Raw genomic sequence first — 21,398 nt, 5'->3', positions numbered from 1 at the left:
AATGCATTTCAAAGGGGCCTGCTTTACCTGTTTCAGGTTGCCTTGTCAGGAAAGTTATTTTAAAAGCAAAACAAAACTTTGTTTCATAGTGAAACAATTTTAAATTGATAGGAAGATTCTATTAGAAGTAGAAACCAGAGAAATGTATCTTGTGGTTATATAAGTGAGAAATTTTGGATGCAAACAACAGAAATAACTAATATGAACCATTGAAAGAATATGGTGTGGGGCAGCCCGGGTGGTGCAGCGGTTTAGCGCCGCCTGCAGCCCAGGGTGTGATCCTGGAGACCTGGGATCGAGTCCCACGTCAGGCTCCCTGCATGGAGCCTGCTTCTCCCTCTGCCTGTGTCTCTGCCTCTCTCTCTCTGTCTCTCTCATGAATAAATAAATAAAATCTTAAAAAAAAAAGAATATGGTGTGATCACAAAATTGATGGGAAGGCTGGAGAACCAGGCTCCAGAAAAAAGCAGAGAAACCAGAAACCAGAAAAGCGGAGAAAAGGAGAGACCAGGCAGCAACAGTCTGCTTTCAAAGTCATGTTGCAGGAAGTCTGCAGGATGCTGCAACTAGATGGTAGCAATATGAGTTCTAAAATATATCTTCGTCTTGTAGTTAGTCAGGATTCAAAAATCTGACCTGAGCTCAGATTGGTTAGATATAAATCATGTCATATGTAGGAGTTGGCAGGAGTAGAATGTGTCAGTATCCGGTCCCTCCTTCTATAAAGGGATGTAAGGTTTTTGTGTCCTGCAAAGACTTAATCCTTGGTAGATTTTCATCAGAGTGGGAGTGGGAATTTGATCTGGCAAAAAAAGTGAATGTCCACTGTCAGAAGAAGGACGAAGGTGGGCGAGTATGTTGCCCATTTTTCTTTATGTCACCTTTAATTCCTTAATTTGTTTTGATAACTGCTTGATCTTTCTTTAATAGCTAGTTGTTTGAATTAACACATTCTTTTCCAAAAGTGCAAAAACCCTGTGAGTTCCACATAATGTTCAATCTAAATGTGTGAATTAAGAACATTTTTTTAAAGGAGTAATTAATGATGGTGTGAATAGTATGGGATTTTTCATTTGAACAGAGGCATTAACAGTCTAGTAATATTGGGATTATGTAATATTTGGAAAGTAGGACCTACTTGATAAATGCAGTGATACGATAGGCTATTTCTTTAAGCTTTTTTTTTTCTCACAGTAAACCAGAATTTGAGCTGCACTCATTTTTTCCCTCTTTTTCAGAAGGTGATGGACTGTCTATATTTAGTTATTAACCAAAAGGTAGTAGGCAAGGAGTAGCTTTTGCATCTCTTTTGTTGGTAGTTGGAAAAATTGGTTTTCAGTAACTCTAGTAGGTATCTGTGGGAATGCATACTTTTGTTGTGGGGAACATAAGGGTGATTAGGAAATGCTGCTTGCCTTTAGGAAGATCACATGTACATAATAATAACAATATGGTAAATGCTCTGGCAGGTATAAATGAAACTTTTTGGAACAATAGGTGAAGGAAAACTTAATTTCACCTGGGATGATGAAAAAAGGCTTCCTGGTAGAGATAATAACTGAATTAGGTCTTTAAGGATGACTCAAGGATTAATAGGCAGAAATAAGACTAGTATACCAGGTCAGAGAACAGTGGGAGGAAACAAAATGAGTTGGAAAAGTATAGGTTAAATTTGGATATGTTAGGTTTTTATGGAACAAGGAAATAGTAATGTTTAATATGGTATAGAAAAGTAGTCAAATGTTTGATATGGTATAAAAAAGTAGTGAAAGTGTCTGATGTATGATAGGTGCTCAGTAAATCCTTCTTGAGTTGAATTAAAAAGATATGTTGGAGCTGGATTATGGAGGTCTGAAAGTCCTTGAATTCTGTACTACTTTGGTATTTATGTTGTAGGTAGTATGAAGCCATAATCTATCATAAACCAAGTTTTTGAGAGTAGGAAGTATATTTGGTGACCTCATTATGGTAATTTATGAGATAAAAATAATAACCAACAGTTATCTAGTGCATACTGTGTGCCAGGCACTGTTCTAATTGCTTTACATGTGTTCATTCGATACCTAAATTGTGTGAGGTGGGTAAGGTTATTGTCTCTTATAAATGAAACTGACACAGTGTAAATTACTTGCCACAGATCACATAACTAGCATGATAAACTATACTGTTAGTTTTTTCTCTGGTTTGTTTTGGAATAAGTAGTAGTTTCCCGTTAAAGGGTCAGCCCGCTTCCCCCAGACACGCACCCGGAGCCCTGGAGAACACGTATAGACGGATGGACTTGTGCGGCCTTGACCGAATTCTGGAAGGAACGGGGGTGGGGTGGGGTGGTGGGGTGCTCCTGGACAAGCCAGCCGGGTCCCGGGTACTTGGATCCCTTGTTGAAAATTCCACTGGACTCGGGGCTGGACTTGGATCTGAGCACCTGGATGGTAGGCGAGTCCAGCCAGTACCATGAAGAGAAAGAGCTTCCCAGAAACCAGGATTCCCTTGGAGTCTGATGTCCGGCTGCCCCGGGCCCTGCCCCTGCCCCTGCCCAGGCCCTGCCCCTGCCCAGGCCCTGCCCCCGGCCTCCGAGGCGGTGGAGCGTGTCTGCCCCCTGGTGGGCCGCCCCGGGACGACCTCAGGTCTCGCCGCTCTCCCAGGGCAGCTCTGACCCCGAAGGAGACCCTCCCTGGGGGGGACCGCGGTTCCCAGGCTTGTTGATCCCCGGAGTTTGTACTGTATACTGGACAGCACTCCTGCTTCTAAATAAACCTTGTTTTGTAAAAAAAAAAAAAAAAAAAAAAACAGAAACAAACAAAAAAACCCTACTTATTTTTAAAGGAGACGGTAAAGTACAAAAGACCTTGACTTTGCAAGCTGATAGATTAACTTGAGTTTATATCTAGCTTCAGTATTTCTTTGCAGTGGTTTCTTCTGTGAGGTGCTGTTTTCTAAAATGTAAACATCTGTTTTGCATGGTTTTGTTAATTAGGGATAATATAAAGCACATAGCAAAATAATTGACATACAGTAACAATGGCAGCTATAGTTAAAATGACTATAAAAAGGTACTGCAAGTAATTAACTACTTAGTTCACTGTTTGAATTCTCAGTTCTATGCTGAATCCTATGGCATATACAGAAAGCTATGGCATATTTTATTGTTTAGGCTCACAATTTAGTTCCAGAGATGAAACTATGTGAAGTAACTAAAGATGGCATATTAGTATTTAATTTGGGAGATAAATAAAGGCTGTTGTATTTGGAGGATGATTTATGAAGGAGCTGAACTTGTTCAGACTCTTGGAAAAGCATAAGTAGGATATGATAGATGGCAGAGAAGGGAAACTTTGTTAACGGAAGCTAAATTGGAAGCTTTATGATGGCAAGATGTCTTTTTTGTTCACTCTCCAAGTTATGGCCTTATGCATAGTATTTAATAATGCTCAATAAATATTTTATTGGTGAAGGGAAGTCAGGCAGGAATTTCAAAATATTTGAGGAAGGCTACCAGTTAGGAGATTGCCCTACTTGGAATTGACCCTATTGGAGCTGTGGGACAGCAGGTAGTTAATTTTATTTATTTATATCTTGCGTTATTTTGGAAGGATTTTAGATGGGAAACACTCATTTAGAATTGATTTGATTAGCAGTACGTTGTGTAGATCGTTAAGTAGGAGATTCATAAAAATTAAACTTAGGCAGTATAAGTCTGAGTTTCGTGTTTTATTCTGTCTATTGAGATGATTCACATACGGTAAAATTTCGTTTTTAAAGTGTATAATTTGCAAGTTCATGCAACTGTAGAATATTTTCATCAACCCCAAAAGAATCTCATACCCACTAACAGTGCTCCATTCTCCCTGCCTTCAGCCCTGAGAGCTACTAATTGACTTCCTGTCTTTATGGATTTGGCTGTTGTGGTCATTTCATATAAATGGAAATCTACATCTTCAGGTGATGGATAGTAAGACTTCTGTACTAGCAAAGAGGTCGGGAAAACCTGAGTCTTTGAAAGAATAATTATAGGGATGGGTAGAGGAGTAAAAGGAGGCTGGCTCCTGGATAAAGGCAAATGGCCTGCAGGTGAAGGGGTTTACTGAATACTTAGTGTCATCTACTGTTATCTTTTCTTAATCCTCGTAACAGTCTTGTGAAGTCAGTTTTATTCCTTATGAATTAGGAATGAAGTCTCTGATCATTTTTAGTAAATGGTGGAACAAATATTTCACTCATGACTTTTTGATCCTAAAGGTCCATATTCTTTCTTCCCCATTAGTGAAAAGGAGTTAGCTTTTAAGATTTAGACCTAAAAGGACTGGTAGAATGTCATTTCTATTGACACAAAGGAGTCCAGTTTCTTCCACACAACAGTTTTAGTATTTTTTTGTGTCACTTTAAACACTGACTTTAACGAGAAGAGCATTGGAAATGCTCTTCAAATAATTGCTAATTATCTTTATAGCCAATATTCTCTGTGAATTCGCCACGGTATTATTCTAAAAGTTTCTAACACTAGAAGTACAAAGAAAACTGTACTACCTAAGCTGAAAATTGGGGTGTTGTAGAAGTTATTAAACAGTGGGATTCATTTGTAAACTAGTGGAAGTTTACAAATTCCATTTCCATTTAAAATTTGATAATTAGGCTTAATCTATACTTTGATGATACAGTAAAGGTGGAAGTTGGTCATATTGAGGTAGAATTCTTTAAGCTTTAGCAGTTGTGAATGCCAAGAAATTTTCAAAAATGGATTGGACTAGATTATTAAGGTTCTTTCCATCCTAAAGTTTGAGGGTCTTATATGTTCATTAAACCATAGTTTAAGATTGTAGAAATATGGAAAGTTAAAATTCTAGTGCTGTTTATCCCTTACATAGGCTGTAGGGTTATTAACCGTATTTACTGTAATAACTTCAATATATGTTTGTTCTTTTCTAGAATGATTTTTTTGTAGCTTTTTATTCCAGTTCATTATGAACTGTATTTTTTTTTTTAAGATTTTGTTCCTATTTAGTGTTTCAGTATCAATAATGTATGGGAATACTCAAGTAACTTTTTGCTATGAGATGTTCCTCAAAAGAAAAAGAAATATGAACCATTATATTAAGTAAAAGTACTCCATCAACTACATGCATTTATTTTTTATTTTTTTAAATTTTATTTTATTTATTCATAATAGACAGAGAGAGAGAGAGAGGCAGAGACACAGGCAGAGGGAGAAGCAGGCTCCATGCAGAGAGCCTGACATGGGACTCGATCCCAGGACTCCAGGACCAGGCCCTCGGCTGCAGGTGGCGCTAAACCACTGAGCCACCGGGGCTGCCCAACTACATGCTTTTAATAAGTAAAACTTGAATTCGCAGAATTAAAAAAATACCCAGCAGAGTTAAAAATAATATTCAACATAAGGGATGCTAATGTTTTTAACTAGTGTAACTGGTTTTACTACTTGAAAACATTCTTTCCTTAAAAGAATTCTTTCCTTTTAGAAAAGTAAAATGAATCATAGAATAGATAGTCCTAATTTATCAGAATTATTGCCTGCTAACATTTTATCATATTTGTTTCATTACTTTTTAAGAGTGAGAGTGTGTTACTGATAACTATTCCTAAATCTGCTTTCGCCTACCCTAGAGGCAGTTAGGACCATGATAGACCAACCATTTCTTACATAAATCTCATTTGTTTTTTGCCATTCATTTCTCCCAGTGCAGGTGATTACTGTCTTGTAACTTTATTATATTTCCACTACTATTCTTCTTAGTCACCAAGTCTTTGATAACTTCAAAAGTGCTTTTTGAATTCTCTTCTATATTCCCTTCTCTATGCCATTTCTGATTCCCTTTCTATCCTTGCTGGCCAAAATCAGCATTGGAGAGTTTTTTCATTGCTGCATTGTGCAGGGAAGGTTTTCCTCCCTGTTTAGTACTGTATAGTGGTGCCTTGGGTCACAAAGGAAAATTTTGCTTTAGTTTTCCAAAATACTGTATTGTGCTTATGAGTTTCATAAACCTTAGGTAGGATAGCTTTGCCTTTTTCATTTTATGATGGCTTTCTAAAAACTATTTAGAAAATGATACTTTCTTTTTAAATATAGGGAAGTATAAAGTTAAGTAGATTCATAATTCGACTACTCAGATAACTCAGTGACATGTTTTAAATCAGACTAATACATATGTATGTTGATGCATGAATTATCTCTGGTATATGTAAGTGATTTACTCTTGGGATGGCAACTAGGTGGCTAGGGGATATAGGCATGCTGGGAAGTTTATATTAGTATTTTTTCCGTGTTATTTATTAAAATTTTAATAATGGGCAAATGTTATTCAAAAATTCTTTTACCTAAAGTAACATGTATGGTTAGATCATTTAAGACAGAATAGTGTAAATTTAGAAAACAAAATTTTCCCTTTTCTTCATTTTGCTATCTGGAGACAGTCACAATTTATTGTTTCTTTTGTCACTTTCCAGAAGAAAAAAATGTATTCATGTTCTAGCATTGTGCAATAGAATTGTTCTTGATGTATAATTTTTATTTTTATTTTACATATAAATGTAAATTTGTTTACGATTGACATAAAGTTTTTCTTCATGTCTCTTGGTTTTGTTTTCCCTCTTTTTTCAGATTAGATAATTTCTGCTGATCTGTCTTCAGGTTCACTGAGTATTTCTGCTGTTACCTGTGTAATGTTGTTTAGTTCATCCATTTATTTTTTTTATATCTAATATTGCATTGTTTGGTTTTATTTATTTATTTATTTTTAATTATTTATTTATTTATGATAGTCACAGAGAGAGAGAGAGAGAGGCAGAGACACAGGCAGAGGGAGAAGCAGGCTCCATGCACCGGGAGCCCGATGTGGGATTCGATCCTGGGTCTCCAGAATCGCGCCCTGGGCCAAAGGCAGGCGCCAAACCACTGCGCCACCCAGGGATCCCCATTGTTTGGTTTTAGAATTCCATTTGTTCTTTATATAGTTTTAGAGTTTCTGGTGATGTTTATTATGTTATTAGTCATTACAAGTGCACTTTTCTTTATTTCATTGTGATAGAGCTGCTTTCCATTCTATGATAATTATAATATTTGGGTCATTTTGTCTTCTATTGAATACTTTTCCTTGGAGAATGGTTTACATTTTAAATTTTTTCATGTGTGGAATAATTTTGGTTTATGTGAATATATCACCCTTGTTTATCTATTTTCTTGTTGATGAACATGTTTTGCTCACAGTTTTGGGCCATTATGAATAATGCTGTTTTGAACAAATGTGCACACATCTTTATGTAGACATATGTTTCTATTTTTTTTATTTTTGGATATGTACCTAGAAGTAGAATTGCTGGGTCATATGGTAAGTTAATGTTTGAGCGTTTTCCAAAATAACTATCATTTTGCATTCCAACTGTGAACGTTATGAATATTACCTCCATGTACTTTTAATCTGTATTTTTTGTAACCCCAAGAAGTTAAGCACCTTTTCATTTATAGCCATTTTTATTTCTTTCTTCAAATGGCTACTGTCTTTTGTCTTTTCCTTTTCTTCCTTCCTTTTCCTCTTTATTTCCCTCTTCTCCTTATCATCGCCATTTGAGTATCATATATATATATATATATATATATATATATATATATATATATTAGGGGGACTAATTCTTTATCTTTGAGAACAAGACAGTTTGTTTTTCTTTTGGCTACTTTGGTATGCTTTTGTGAAGAAGTTTTTAATTTTTACATAGTTGAAATATCTTCAGTGTTTAATGTCTGGATTTTAAATTATAATTAGAAAGCCTCTTCTACTCCAGGGTTATAAATAAATTACCCTATATTTTCTTTTAAAGTTTATGTTTAACATTTCTTCCTTTTTAATCTTTGATGCATTTAGATTTATATTACTTTACCATATATGATATATACCCAGTTGAATTTTTTCCAGGTAGCTACAGTTTAGTTTTTTAAAAAATTGTGATAAAATATACACAACATAAGAACATTGTTAGGTATACAGCTTAATGGCATAATTATATTCACGTTGTATTACAACTGTCACCTCCATCTTAAGAACTTTTTCATTTCAGTTCCTGAAATGGAACTTGTATGTATGTTTTTTTTTGTTTGTTTGTTTTGTTTTGTATGTATAGTTTAAGAAAGTCTTAGTATGAAAAAGTTAGATTGATTTGAAATGTATTTGCATTATTATAAAATCTGAATTTGTGTGTGTCAATGAAAACAAAGAACTTTTAGTTTAAATACAGTGAACACATCCTTAAGTTATAGAGAGTTCAAGGTATCAAATGCCAACTAATTGAGAAAAAGGAGTTAAGTCAGAAAAAGTGAGAGAAACTCTTCTCTCATATACTTGTACAGCTTCTTCTCTGTGATAACTATCAAGAATTTTGAGACTGCAGTATAAAAATGTATTAATCAAATTAGCCATTTCAGGTGTAAAATCTGACAGAATTAGGTTAATGGAAGCTACTTTATATTTGAAAACCTTTAATTTGAAAGTTTTAAACAAATTTGGTACTTAGTATCTTTAATCATTTGTCGTTTTTCTTATATAAAGAAAGTTTAAGTGAAGTTTAATAAAAGCAAATTTCTTATAGCTATACCCAAATCTTTCCCTGTTTATTCTTACATGTTCTTCAGAATTACCATTTTTTGTGTACGTTTAATGTACTGTTTTAGCTCTTCCTATAACTCAGCTCAATAGTTTCTTTAGGTCTTCCTAGACTCTATATCTCTCATCTCTCCTTTCCCTATCTAAATACTTCTCTACTCACATAGAAACATTAAAATGTTTTTTATATGAATATTACAATATCTTTTTTAAGTTTCAGAGTTCTGTAGTCCTTATTTTCTAAAATTTTTGTTACTTTTTTCTATATACTTTCTGAACTTTGATTTTGTTAATTTTTTTGAGTATTTTCAAAGCTCAGTTTTCAAAAACAGTTTTTAAAGTTTGCTAATAGTATAAGAGAGTGGTTTTAAAGATTTATTTATTTTTAGAGAGAGAGCATGTACACGTGAGGGTGGGGGCAGAGAGGGAGAGAGAATCTTCAAGCAGACTCCCTGCTGAACACAGAGCCCAGCGTGGGACTTGATCCCTTGACCATAATATCATGACCTGAGATGAAACCAAGAGTCGGGCCCTTAACTGACTGAGCCACCCAGGCACCCCAAGAGAATGATTTTGAAGAGTCATATCCTTTATTATCATTTGGTTCTCACTCCACTAGAGAAAATGTGACTTTTTTTTAGTTCAATCCAACTCAAGAAATCATTTCTAGATTTTAGGATACGACGTTCTCTTTTTTTAAGATTGTATTCTATACCACAAGCATTTCTGTTCAAGCTAGGAGCCAAGTTAATTTTTAGAGGCTAACCACCATTTTTAAGGGTCAATAAAGTGGGACATTTCCCTTCATAGTTCTTAAAATTGGAAAATCATCAAATACTACAGTTTAGCAGTTTGTATCCAGTGTATCCAGATGATTTTGTTTCTTTGAGATCTTATTTAAATTTTATTTTTAAAAAACTTTTTAATTTTAAAGATTTTATGTATTTGACAGATATATATATATATATATAGATAGATAGATAGATAGATAGATAGATAGATATTGGGATAAGCTGGCTCCCTGCGAAGCAGGGACACCCCCCACACCCATGTGGGACTTAATCCCAGTACCTTGGGATCATGACCCGACCTGAAGGCAGCTGCTCAACTGACTGAGCCACCTAAATGCTCCAAATCTTAATTAAATTTTAAATCCAGGGCAGTAGAACATTGGTAAATATATTTGGCTGTTTCCCTCCCAAAATTAGAAAATTGTTTGGCTATTTCTACTATATTTATAGTAGAAATGATGAAATGTTGTGGTATATCCATGTAATCAATATACTCTAGGTAGTTATTTTTGTGTTTTGGGGAAAGCACATTTGTTTTTTGTTTTTTTGTTTTTTTCATTTGTTTTGATATATGACTGTTCTGTATTCATTAGATTCTAATTTTGGTGTTTGTTCTGGAAGTGTTTGCTGAATATACTCTACCTATAGAGTAGTTTGATTTTGATCAGGAATGGAGTATTGATTAATCTGGTGAACTTGATAAATGGAAGTTTCATTGAGGGAATTTCTACTGTAATACGGTTTCTACTTCAAATATCTGACTGCCATATTTGGGAGATGGTGTGTATGTGCATGAAAATAACCACAGGCTTGTATAGAGTGGTTATTGAAATAGAGTTTATTGAATGGCAAATAGTTAAAAAGATCAGGAAGGACTTCATGGAGGAGTCCTCTAAGTTGTGGTGAGAGCTTTTTGAGAGGGTGCAATGTAAGCACAGATAACATGTGATGGGGAAAATGCAAGTCATTTAGAGGAAAGTGAGTAATAAAAGTGCTTTGAGCTGAGTTCATGGAAGCAAGTGATGGAAGACACTTAAAAACTTTAATTGGGGCTTATTGTGAAGTAACCTTAATATTCAGCTGAAGGCATCAGAATAATATATATATATATATATATATATATGTTTTTTTTTTTTTATCTGAAAGGGACTTTAGGAATTACAACGAATCATTTTATAGAAACGGGAACAAGTTTGTACTTAATCTTGTAGGCAGTACAGCTTCATTTCAAGATTTCTGAGTTAGGCAGTAATTTTTCGAGAGATTATTCTATTTGTAGGGGTCATAGAATAAGGCATTCTGTTAGGTATTGTGTATAATGACTTGAACTGCTATGGTGACTAATGGTAAACAAACAAAAAAAAAGTGGAGGGATTAGATGAAATAATTAGGTATTCATCCTTCCAGTAAGTGTTAGAGTAGACTTTTAGGGTGATGTGGCTCAGTTTTAGATTGTCTTGCTTTTTAAGTCTTTGTTGTAATAAGATATGTCAGTTCCAAAGTATACTGTTGGAAGGTTAAAAAAGGTTTTCATATAGAGACATTGATACTTGAATTTTTCAGGGTGGGTAATGCATTCAGCATTGGGAGGAGAACATCTTCTGTAGTTGGAACAGTGGTAATATTAACAGTGTTAATATTGGCTCCTGGCATGAAATGAGTTGGTCTGTCCAGAAACTGTGAGCAGTTCTATGGTTAGGGAGACTCCTGTAGTGTGTCAAGGCTTCTGGGAAGGGTGGTCAGAAGCCAAATATTAAAGGAGCTCTTTTGTATGCCTTGCAAAGTTTTGTTTGTTTATTTTTTAAATGTGGGCAGTGGGGAATCTTGGAAGAGGTTTAGTCAGAGCATATCACATTTGGATCCGTTTATGTTTTCTCCTTATTTTTAACAATTTAGCATATTTGGCATTCTTAGTTTTTGAACTTAGTTTTGGGACTAAAATATCTCCTAAAGAGAGCTTTTTTTTTTTAATTAGTAAAAAATTTGCAGATATTATTAGAATCTAAGAATTTCACAGCAGTTCACCTGCCTGCTGTTTAGCAGTGAGTTTGAATATGGAATAATATAAAATGTTGTTACTTTCTCTTTAAAGCCTGCTCATATTTAATAGGTTTTCATGCATAGCCATAGAAAAAGTCCACCTATCTTCTATACAGCCCACAACATGGAACTTACTAAAAAGCTTATTAGCTTTTATAGTTCCTGATCATCATTGTTGCCATTATTTTGTTATTGTAAGAATATAGGCTGAATCCACTTTAAAAATTACTTAATTTGAATAGTAGTAATTCATTCAAATGGTATGAAAAAATAAGCAATAAAAAAACTCCGTGTTACCCCTTCCTGTCACCTACCTAGTTCCCTCCTTGGAGACCAGCAGAATTACTGATAGCTTTATATTCTTCCAGAGATGCTCTGTACAGTCAAATATATTTTATATGTCCTTATCCCTCTCCCTTACTTTTGTACAAATATAGCATACTTGAAACATTGTTCTGTTCCTTACTTTGTTCAGTTAACACACTTTGGAGATAGTTCTGCATTAGTCCATAAAGAGTTTTTTCAATCTTTTTAATAGCTACATCATACAACAGTATAAATTTAGCATATTTGGTTTCTCATTTCATTTTTATTAAGTTACTTTAAGTCTCTTGCTGTTATAAGTAAGATTGTAGCAAATAGTTTTGTTATGTTATTTCACATATGAGTGAATTTTCCCTCAGGATCAGTTTCTAGAAGTGGAATTTCTTATTAAAAGCTGTGGGTAGGGACTGCTTGGTGGCTCAGCACTTGAGCCTATGCCTTTGGCTCAGGGTGTGATCCCAGGATTTGGGACTGGAGTCCTGCATTGGGCTCCTTGCAGGGGGTCTACTTCTCCTTCTGCCTGTGTCTCTGCTTCTCTCTCTGTGTGTCTTTCATGAGTAAATAAATAAATCTTAAAAAAAAAAAAAAGCTTTGGGTATACTTTTGGTATGACTTTGGAAAGTAGGGAAGTTTAAATGCATTGAAGCTATGGGATTTTGTATATTTACTCACAGAGGAATCTTCATAGCAAATGGAAATGTGAGAAATAAATTCATAATTGCTAAGATACTAGGGAAATCCTTTTTTTTTATTTTATTTTTTTTATAGGGAAATCCTTAAAATTTTCCTTTTTGTTTTGTAGATATACAAAACTAGGATATGCTGGAAACACAGAACCACAGTTTATCATCCCTTCCTGTAAGTATTCTTTTTTTAAGTCACAAATAAGTTGATTTAAATATCATTTTTGTAATAAAGTAAAAAGATAATTGTTTCTGACACTGTATGAGACTTTATGTTTTAAAAACATAGTTTGATGAGTGTGACCTCATTTCCACACCTGTCAACATTCATTTTAGCTGTTTTATCAAATTTACCAATCGTCTCTTTTTAAAGACAAAAATAAATGAGCTGATAATTAAACAGTTTTCTGCTGAGGATACTGCTGTTAACAAACACTGTGCGGATATAAATATTAAGTAGTGCATTCTCCATCCCACACCTATTAAGACTATTCTTTAATGTGTGGACATGATTACCATTTGCCAGGCCTGAGCTTATTGACAACCCTGATGAGAGTCCATGTTTCAAAATAAGGATGCCATCTCATTTTGGAGAGGTTGACTTCAGCTGTTTTTTAATGTCTTGTAACTTAGACTTTCACTGTTTTTGTTTTGTCCTATTGTGGTTGACTACCCTTTAGGCTGACCATTGACTTTCAGTAGTTAGTAGTTTTTAAAAAATATTCTCACACTTGGTTTGTTAGTGTTCTCATTTGTTAGCATGGATTATGCGTCTGGTTCTTGATGGACATACTTCTGTACTTTCAACTTTCAAGTGGTTTACCTTTTGTATGTTATATGGCAAAACTTCTGATCTGCTTGTCCTACTGCTGTGTGAAGACTTGAACATAGTGGATGAAAAACTTTTGGAGCCATTGCTCAGTGATGCTAATTCTTAGTGTCACCATTTTTACACAGTAGTTATGCAACTGAGTATTTTTGTGTATTGTATTCTTCTTAATGAAAATAAGAAAGTGGAAAAATAAACATGCAAAGTAGTGAGAACAGCTTAGGTTTCAAGTCAGTGAAGTTGAGAACCAGTTAGAAATTATTAAGCTTGTCCAAAACTGCAGATCTTTAGTCTCAAATGGACACTCGTTGGACATAAGTAGGCCAGTGATTTTGTATCAATACAGCAAGAACAAAATTAAACATGAAATAGAAATACACGGTCAAAATTGTATTTAAAAGGGGAACTTTTGTTTATATACACACACATATACACATATGTGTATGTATTTTTTAAAAAATTTAACTCTCTAGTAGCCTGTTGGACTTTATACTTCTGATACGCTTTTGGTATACTTAATTATGAATTGATGTAGAACTTAGGCTACTACCACGTGGTACAAACTTTCAGTTATAAAATAAGTAAGTCATGGAGATGAAAAGTACAGCATAGGGAATATAGTCAGTAATCCTGTGAAAGCATTGTACAGTGACAGATCAGGTGACTACACTTACCATGGTGAATGTTGAATAATGTGTAGAATTGTCGAATGAGTACATTATATATATGAAACTAATATAACATTTTATGTCCATTATACTTCAATTTAAAAAGAAGAGGAAAAAAGAATTTAAGCTACTACCTAAATCTAATTCATAGAATAGATTTTAGGTGATACTGATGAAATAGCTCATTCACGTGATGATAGTGGTCTTAGTTTGATGGTACTTTTGTCCTTTCCTTATGTTTTATTTATGCATGTTTTGTTTTCCATTCTGAAGGACAGGTTTGCTGTTTTGTTTTGTTTTACTTTTCTCCCACATTTATGTATGAATATATTGATGTTTATTTTAAGAATTTGGTGACAAATACTGGCTTTTTTGCTGACTAATATGGAAGTACTCTTGTGGACCTATAGTTGACTTTGGTTACATTTGAGTTTAGTGTTAGACCCTAATGTATATGTTAGTTTCCTAAGGCCATCATAATAAAAGCCAAAAACTAGGTGTCTTAAAACATTAGAAACTTAAAGTTCTGGTGGCTAGAAGTTCAAAATCAGGTGTCAGCAGAGCCATGATCTTGCTCACAGCTCTAGAGGAAAAACCCTCCTTCCTCTCCTAGCTTCTGATGCTTGCCGACAATGCTTGGTGTTACTGTACTTGTGTATGCATCGTCCCAGTCACGTGGCTATCTTTTCTCTGTCTTTACATTGGCTTCTCTATGTGGCTGAGTCAAGATTTCGTTTTTTTATAAGGACAACAGTCATCATGGATGAGGGCCCACCCTAATAATCTCATTTTAATTCAAAGACCCTATTTCCAGATAAGGTCACATTCTGAGGTACTGGGGTTAGGACTTCCATCATACCTTTGGGGGAGAAAATTCAACCCATAAAATGCTGCTTTTGTTCTTTCATGATTTATAATCTATTATAAAGTGTTATGTTGTGATTAAACATGTATTTCATGAGATTACTGATGTTTTATGTTCTTAAGTGGCTGTGTTGTCTTTGTTGGAGACCCATAAAATCTTGATCTTTTGAAGCTTAGGAGCACATCACCCTTGTATCTAGTCTCTATTTTCATCTCTTTGCCAAAATATGCAATTTTAGTTATCATTGTCTTAGGAGAAGTTGCATCGTGTTAAAAAATACATTTGTCTACTGAAAGAAGAGTTTTGATTTTGGAGTTTTTCAACCAATCTTAATGCTGCAAGTCCGGTGCTTAGAATCAGCAGATACAGTTGATTGCCACTGATAAGCACAGATACTTGATTTGAAAAGCTTGTTTATGTGGTTCAAGGTTATTTGCATACATCTTTATTTTTCAGGAAAGGTATAGTGAGCCATCTGGGTGTATATGTACATTACAAATAAATTACCAGAAAAGCTTTCTAACATTTTGAAGGAGTAGATTGGATTTAGAATGTCATTCCTTCAGTATTTTCTAACCATCTTATTTAGGATATAATTAAGTGAAAGTGTAACAGTTGAATGCTAGATCAACTTAAGTGCATGCAGGTAATTATTTTGAATGAATGACTGCTTAACTCAACACATTCAGAAATTTATAACTTAAAAAATATATAGCAAGTTTTAGGTTGAGAACTGTGCTGGTTCGGGTTGCCTGGGTGGCTCAGTGATTGAGTGTCTGCCTTGGTTTAAGACGTGATCCCAGAGTCCTGGGATTGAGACTCACATTGGGCTCAGGGTCCTGGGATTGAGACTCACATTGGGCTCCCTGCAGGGAGCATGCTTCTCCCTCTGTGTGTCTCTCTCATGAATGAATGAATGAATGAATGAATAAATAATCAATTAAAAAAAAAACTGTGTTGGGTTTCTAAAATTAATTAAGGGGATTATTGTGGGTTTTATCTAAATGATTTGAAATTTGCCTTTGTATGTGTGATTAAAGTTTAACAGAACCGTATGCCAGTGTTATTTTTAAATTGCCAGTCCATAATAGTGCAAATAGGAAGAAAGCTTTTAAAAAAAAAAATTCTTCTTCCAGTTTTCCTATTTTCATTTGTTAGTGTTTTCAGTTTTTTCTTTCTGATTGTCCATCAAGCATATATTGACTTGGTGGATTGTAATTTTACTCAAATCAAAATAGATCTTACATAGTTTTAAAAAATATAATTGAAACATTCCCACAGCAGTATTTCTTTTTTTGGCTTTTTACACTTGAAGCCTTTGTCTCTGAATGGAAGTTGAGATTTCATTGTGTTAAAGCAAGTTTTGTCATCAATTTCGTAAATTACTTCTGTGATTTACTTTAACAATTTAAGTATGTTAGATCATGTTTTAATAGTACTTTTCAATGGAAGAAATCTAAGTTAAAATTTTTATCTCATTTAAAAAAAGCAAACTTTGATATGTATAAATAACTTACTTTCAAGGTATTGCTATTAAGGAGTCCGCAAAAGTGGGTGATCAAGCTCAAAGGCGGGTGATGAAAGGTGTTGATGACCTAGACTTCTTTATTGGTGATGAAGCAATAGAAAAACCTACGTATGCAACAAAGGTATGTTTTTATGATTTGTATAAATATTTTCTTTTAAAAATCAGCTTGTTCAATGGTTGTGCCATCTGGAATTTTTCTCAGTTACAGGCCTAATACCCTTAATCTCTTCACAATAGAAATTTTTTCCCTCCATGGTTTCTCCCAACCTTGCTTTAACTCTGTTTTTTTCCTCTAGAGAAAAATTTTCACCCATTCAAACGAGCATTATTTACTTTTCCTTAGTCATTAGATCTCAGAGCCATCAATGTGAGTCGCTTTCTTTGATCTCCACATTGCCACATCTAGAGACATGTCTCTCCCATTTCTATTCAGGCTTATACAGTTTCTCTCTTTTGAAGCTTATGTCACCTGGAAATGCCTCTCTTCCTCTCTTTTTTTTCCCTTTTCTTGTTCCTGACCCTTTCCTCTCTTTCCCTTTTTATTGAGGTATAATTGCTATATAGTAAAAGTACATAAGTCTTCCATTTTGTAGTTTAAAAATGTTTGTGATCTTAATCATAAAAGCTCGGCATCTAGAGCATATCTTGTAACCCTGAAGTTCTCTTTATGCCTACTCCCAGCATTAGCACCCCTAGCTACTCTAAAAGGCAAACCCCATTGTGACCTTCATCATCTTATTTTTAGATATTGAGTTTGCCTGATTTGTACGTTTTCTCCTTTGTACCTCTTTTATTCCCTTCTCATAATTTATTAATTAATGAACAACTACTGTGTGTAGAACAACATCACTAAGTGCTGAGAATACAGTGGCAAATAAGAAAAATGGCTTCACTGACTTCAAGGCTAGTATAATGAGGTGGAAAGGAAAACATCGAAGAAATAATTACAGGAATTATGGGATTAGGGAAAGGAAAATGTAGGATGTTCTGGGAATATATATCAGGAGTGGCTAACTTAGTTTGTGAATTCAGGTGAGTCTTTGAGGAATATCTTTTAAGCTGAGGCTTGAATAAGACAGGAGTTAGCTGAATGAATTCTGTAGGCAAGGTTGTTTTAGGCAGAGACTCTAATATTCAAGAAGCCTTCAAAGTGTAAGGGAAACTGGAAATAAACAACTGACGTGCTTGAAGTGTAGAGAATGAGGTGGAAAGAAGTGAGGAGGTTGGGTATGTAGGGCAGGACAAGGTGGTTGGAAGTACTGTTAGGCCATGTGAAAGGATTTGAACTCTGCTCTATGGGCAACATTAATGGTTTTCACTAGAGGAATAATGTTAGTGACTAAAAGCACAAATATCAAAGTCAGAGTCTCTGTACTTGGGCTGGAAAGCTGACTGTGTTACCTTCTAGCTTTGTGATATTATTCAGCAACTTGACCTTTCTGAGTTTCATTCATTTACTTTATCTGTAAAATGGAGATATTTCTAGTATTTCAGGATTGTTGGGAGGTTTGAATAAAGTAATGCATATAAAGCAGTTGTTAATGGTGCTTTGTTCCTAATGAATGAGCAATATGTGTTAGCTGTTTTTATTTTTTGGGAACACAGTATGATTCCAGGGAGACCATATTATAGCTGAGGCAAAGAATATTAGTGACTTGGATAATAGTGATGGCAGTGAGGATACTTAGAAACAGAAATTAGGTGTTTGTATATCTCACACACACACACTTAACTTTTATCATGGACAACTTCGTATATATAAAAGTACAGAAAGGAGTGTAATATAGCAACTGTATAGCTTTGGCAGTTATCAACCTGTGGCGAACCTTTGTTTTTTATCTGTAACTGCCCCCCTTTCCCTGAATATTTTAAGGTGAATCCAACATATATTTCATCTACAAATATTTTATCTCTTAAAGATAAAGAGCTTTAGGGGCATCTGGGTGTCTGAACATTCAGCTGGTTGAATGTCTGCCTTTGGCTTAGGTCATGATCCCAAGGTCCTGGGATTGAGCCCCACATCTGGCTTTAGCTCAGCGAGGAGTTTGTCTCTCCCTCTCCCTCTGCCATTCCCTCTCTGCTTGTGCTCTCTCTCACTGTCAAATAATAAATAAAATCTTAAAAAAAAAAGCTAAAGACTTAAAAATATAAATACAACACTTAAATACGGTGTGTGCTTTCTTAATATCTGCAATTCAGTCAATACATTTCTCTGATTATTTCTTATATTGGTTAATTTGTTTGAATCAAGATTTCATTGAAGTGTACTCCTTGGATTTGATTGACAAGTTGCTTACTTAGGTCTCTCTAAAGGTTCTTTACCCTGTGTGTGTGTTTCTTTTTTCTGTTACTTATGGAAAAAATTATTATTTGTCTTGTTAATTGTCCCATTTTCTGGATTCTGATGATTGCATTCTTTTGTCCTTTAACGTGATCCTCTACTTTCTATATTTACTTCTTTGCTGTAGAATGGTATTAAATCTAGAAGACTGATTAGATGTATATGAGTTATGGCTTAAAATTTTTTTTTTAAATCTTACTTTTTGCCACGAATGAAAAAATGGATATTTAAAGAGTAACAGGGAATGGCTAACAAGATATTGGTGGTAAATAGTACTTGAGGACAGTTTCCAGCTCCTTGATAGTCATCTTGCCTCTTATTTGTTGGGATTGAGAACATTTGAGAAGAAACACTTTTGACTGGGGTGGTTTAGGGAGAAAAGTTATGATAAGTTTAGTTTGGAATGTGTTATGTTTGAGATACCTGAGAGTTGTCTTTTACATTGCTAGGCAATATTTGGCTTTGGAGCTCAGAAACAAGACAGCTGGAGACAAATATTTGGAAGGTGTCAATTAACCTCTAGAAAGGATGAGATTATTTAGGGAAATGTATTTGGAAAGAGGCCCAGGATGGAGCCTGTTCAACATACCATTTAGGTTTGGATAGAATTGGATAGAAGGGAAAAACCTAGAAAGGAGACTGAGAAGCTGGGGTTAGAGAGACTGGGCTAAACAAGAAGGAATGTAAACTGTAGAATGGTGCTAAGCTATCAAATAAGCTAGCGCCCATATATTATTTACTGTCTTTAGTTACAAGGATGTCATTTGTGACCTTAATAATAATTTTAGAAGAGTGAGAACCATTGAGGCTGGGTAGAGGTAGGTTGGAAATGTTAGGCTAGGAAAAAATGACAGTAATATTCAGTGAAGCTTTTGGCTGTGATTGGGAAGCAAAGATTGTTGAATAGACAAGTTGTGCAGTTAAGATGGAAGAGATGTTTAAATGCTAATGTGAAAGAGCCATTAGATTTAAGTAACAAGAAAAAGATGGAGTCCAATCCAGGTCCTAAGAAAGCTAGAGGGATGGGATCCAGAGCATAAAAGATTTAATTGATATATGGAGGGTCTCTTACATTTTAAAAAAGTGAAACCATTAAGTATGGAATCAGTTTTATAGATTTGGTGAAGGGATGTTAGATTCCTGACTTTTGGCCTCTGCTTTCTCTGTGAAATACAGGTGACATAATCTCTGCTGCCCAGGTTGTCGGGTTAGGAGGTAAAATACAAGTAATAGGGAGAACATTTAAAATTATCATTGTAAAGAGTGAAGATGAACAGAGTAAGGGAAACGGTTGTCAGGCAAAGTTAGGTTCACTTGAGAATAGCAATTTAGTTTTATCCACCTCGTTATGTAATGTATGTGACTTCAGTGTAATCACATTCTGGATATAGGCAAATTTAACGTAGGGTCATGCTAGGTTGGGTTTTGATAGGTGGAATGAGAAAAGGAAATATGTATAGATGAAGTGATGGAGCATAAAATCTAAACTGTGTACGTGTGCATGTGTGTGTGTCTGTGTTTTCAGGTTTGATGGCTAGGGAATAATTTTACAAGAACCAGTGAACTGCAAGTTTAATTATGATCAAGAGTATTGTGGGCTGCTAGAATATGCTAGAAGAGGAGGTTGTGATCCAAGAGGGGTATATTTGGATTTCAGGAATTTAGAGATGTGATAGTGATACTAAGATATAAACTGCGGCCAGAATGAAAAAGACATCTTTAAAGATGATGAAGTCAGTAAGCTAAGAGGCCAGAGTTTTTCTGCAGTGAATCTGTTCTTTTAAACACATTTTTAAGTCTTTGGAAGACTTAAATGCTGCAAACAAACCAGAACAATAAAGCTTCTTTCAATCTTTATTCCTAATCTTTTCCTCAGTCTCTTAGCTATTGTTTTCCTCTTTCTTTTAAAACCATACTTCTTGGGGCACCAGGATGGCTCAGTGGGTTAAGCATCTGCTTTTGATTTTTGATCAGCTCATGATTTCAGGGTCCTGAGGTTGGGTTCAGTTGGCTTGAGATTCTTTTCTCCCTCTCCCTCTCCCCCTGCTCACCCCTGTGCTCTCTGTCCCTCTCTTATCAAATAAATAAAATCTTCAATCCCCCCCGCCAGTAACGTTTTATTTAGTCAGATTATTTTAATACAGATTAAGCTCTTTGTTAAATGCAATTGCATATATGATAATCTTCATCCTTCTTGATTGTCTATCACAGGATTGCTCTGATGATTCTCTTAACATTTACATTATGTATTTTAATTGAATCATCTGAAAATGTTGTTGGAATAATTTAATTGATCTCTAAATAGTAAAGTATGTGTCTCCTAAGGATAATCTACATCATTAAATCACACATGAAAAATGCTGTCCTGGTTTAATATTCTCCTTTTTTGGTAGTTTTATTTACTTTTGATATTAAGATCTCATTTGTGTTTTGTTTTGATAGTGGCCAATTCGCCATGGTATAGTTGAAGATTGGGACTTGATGGAAAGGTTTATGGAACAAGTGATCTTTAAATATTTAAGGGCAGAACCAGAAGATCATTATTTTCTTTTGGTAAGTACAAATTATAATTTCACCAAGGACGTTTTTGAAAAAAACATAATGAGAATGTTTTCATCACATTTATACTCACTAGGGCATACTTTGTTGTTTATTAAATTGTTCTGTGTCTAAAAGACTTCATTATAATGCTGTATTGTCTTTAAGATCATCCACTTCTG

The 21,398-nt window shown here is 34.7% G+C and overlaps 1 protein-coding gene across 1 annotated transcript in view; it reads left to right on the top strand.

Annotated features, from left to right (window-relative positions):
• The window catches only part of ACTR3 (actin related protein 3), a 57,952-nt gene that overhangs the window by 10,067 nt on the left and 26,487 nt on the right, over positions 1-21,398 (top strand). Inside the window, exons 2-4 of the mRNA XM_025429970.3 lie at positions 12,567-12,622; positions 16,334-16,458; positions 21,121-21,231. Of these exons, the coding sequence (XP_025285755.1) occupies positions 12,567-12,622; positions 16,334-16,458; positions 21,121-21,231 (292 nt within the window). The remainder of the gene's footprint in view (positions 1-12,566; positions 12,623-16,333; positions 16,459-21,120; positions 21,232-21,398) is intronic.

Source organism: Canis lupus, chromosome 19 (assembly GCF_003254725.2).
Source record: "Canis lupus dingo isolate Sandy chromosome 19, ASM325472v2, whole genome shotgun sequence".
In the NCBI taxonomy this organism is placed as follows: Eukaryota; Metazoa; Chordata; class Mammalia; order Carnivora; family Canidae; genus Canis; species Canis lupus.
The sequence above is the reverse complement of the archived record's forward strand: the minus strand, read 5'-3'. Positions and strand labels throughout refer to the sequence as shown.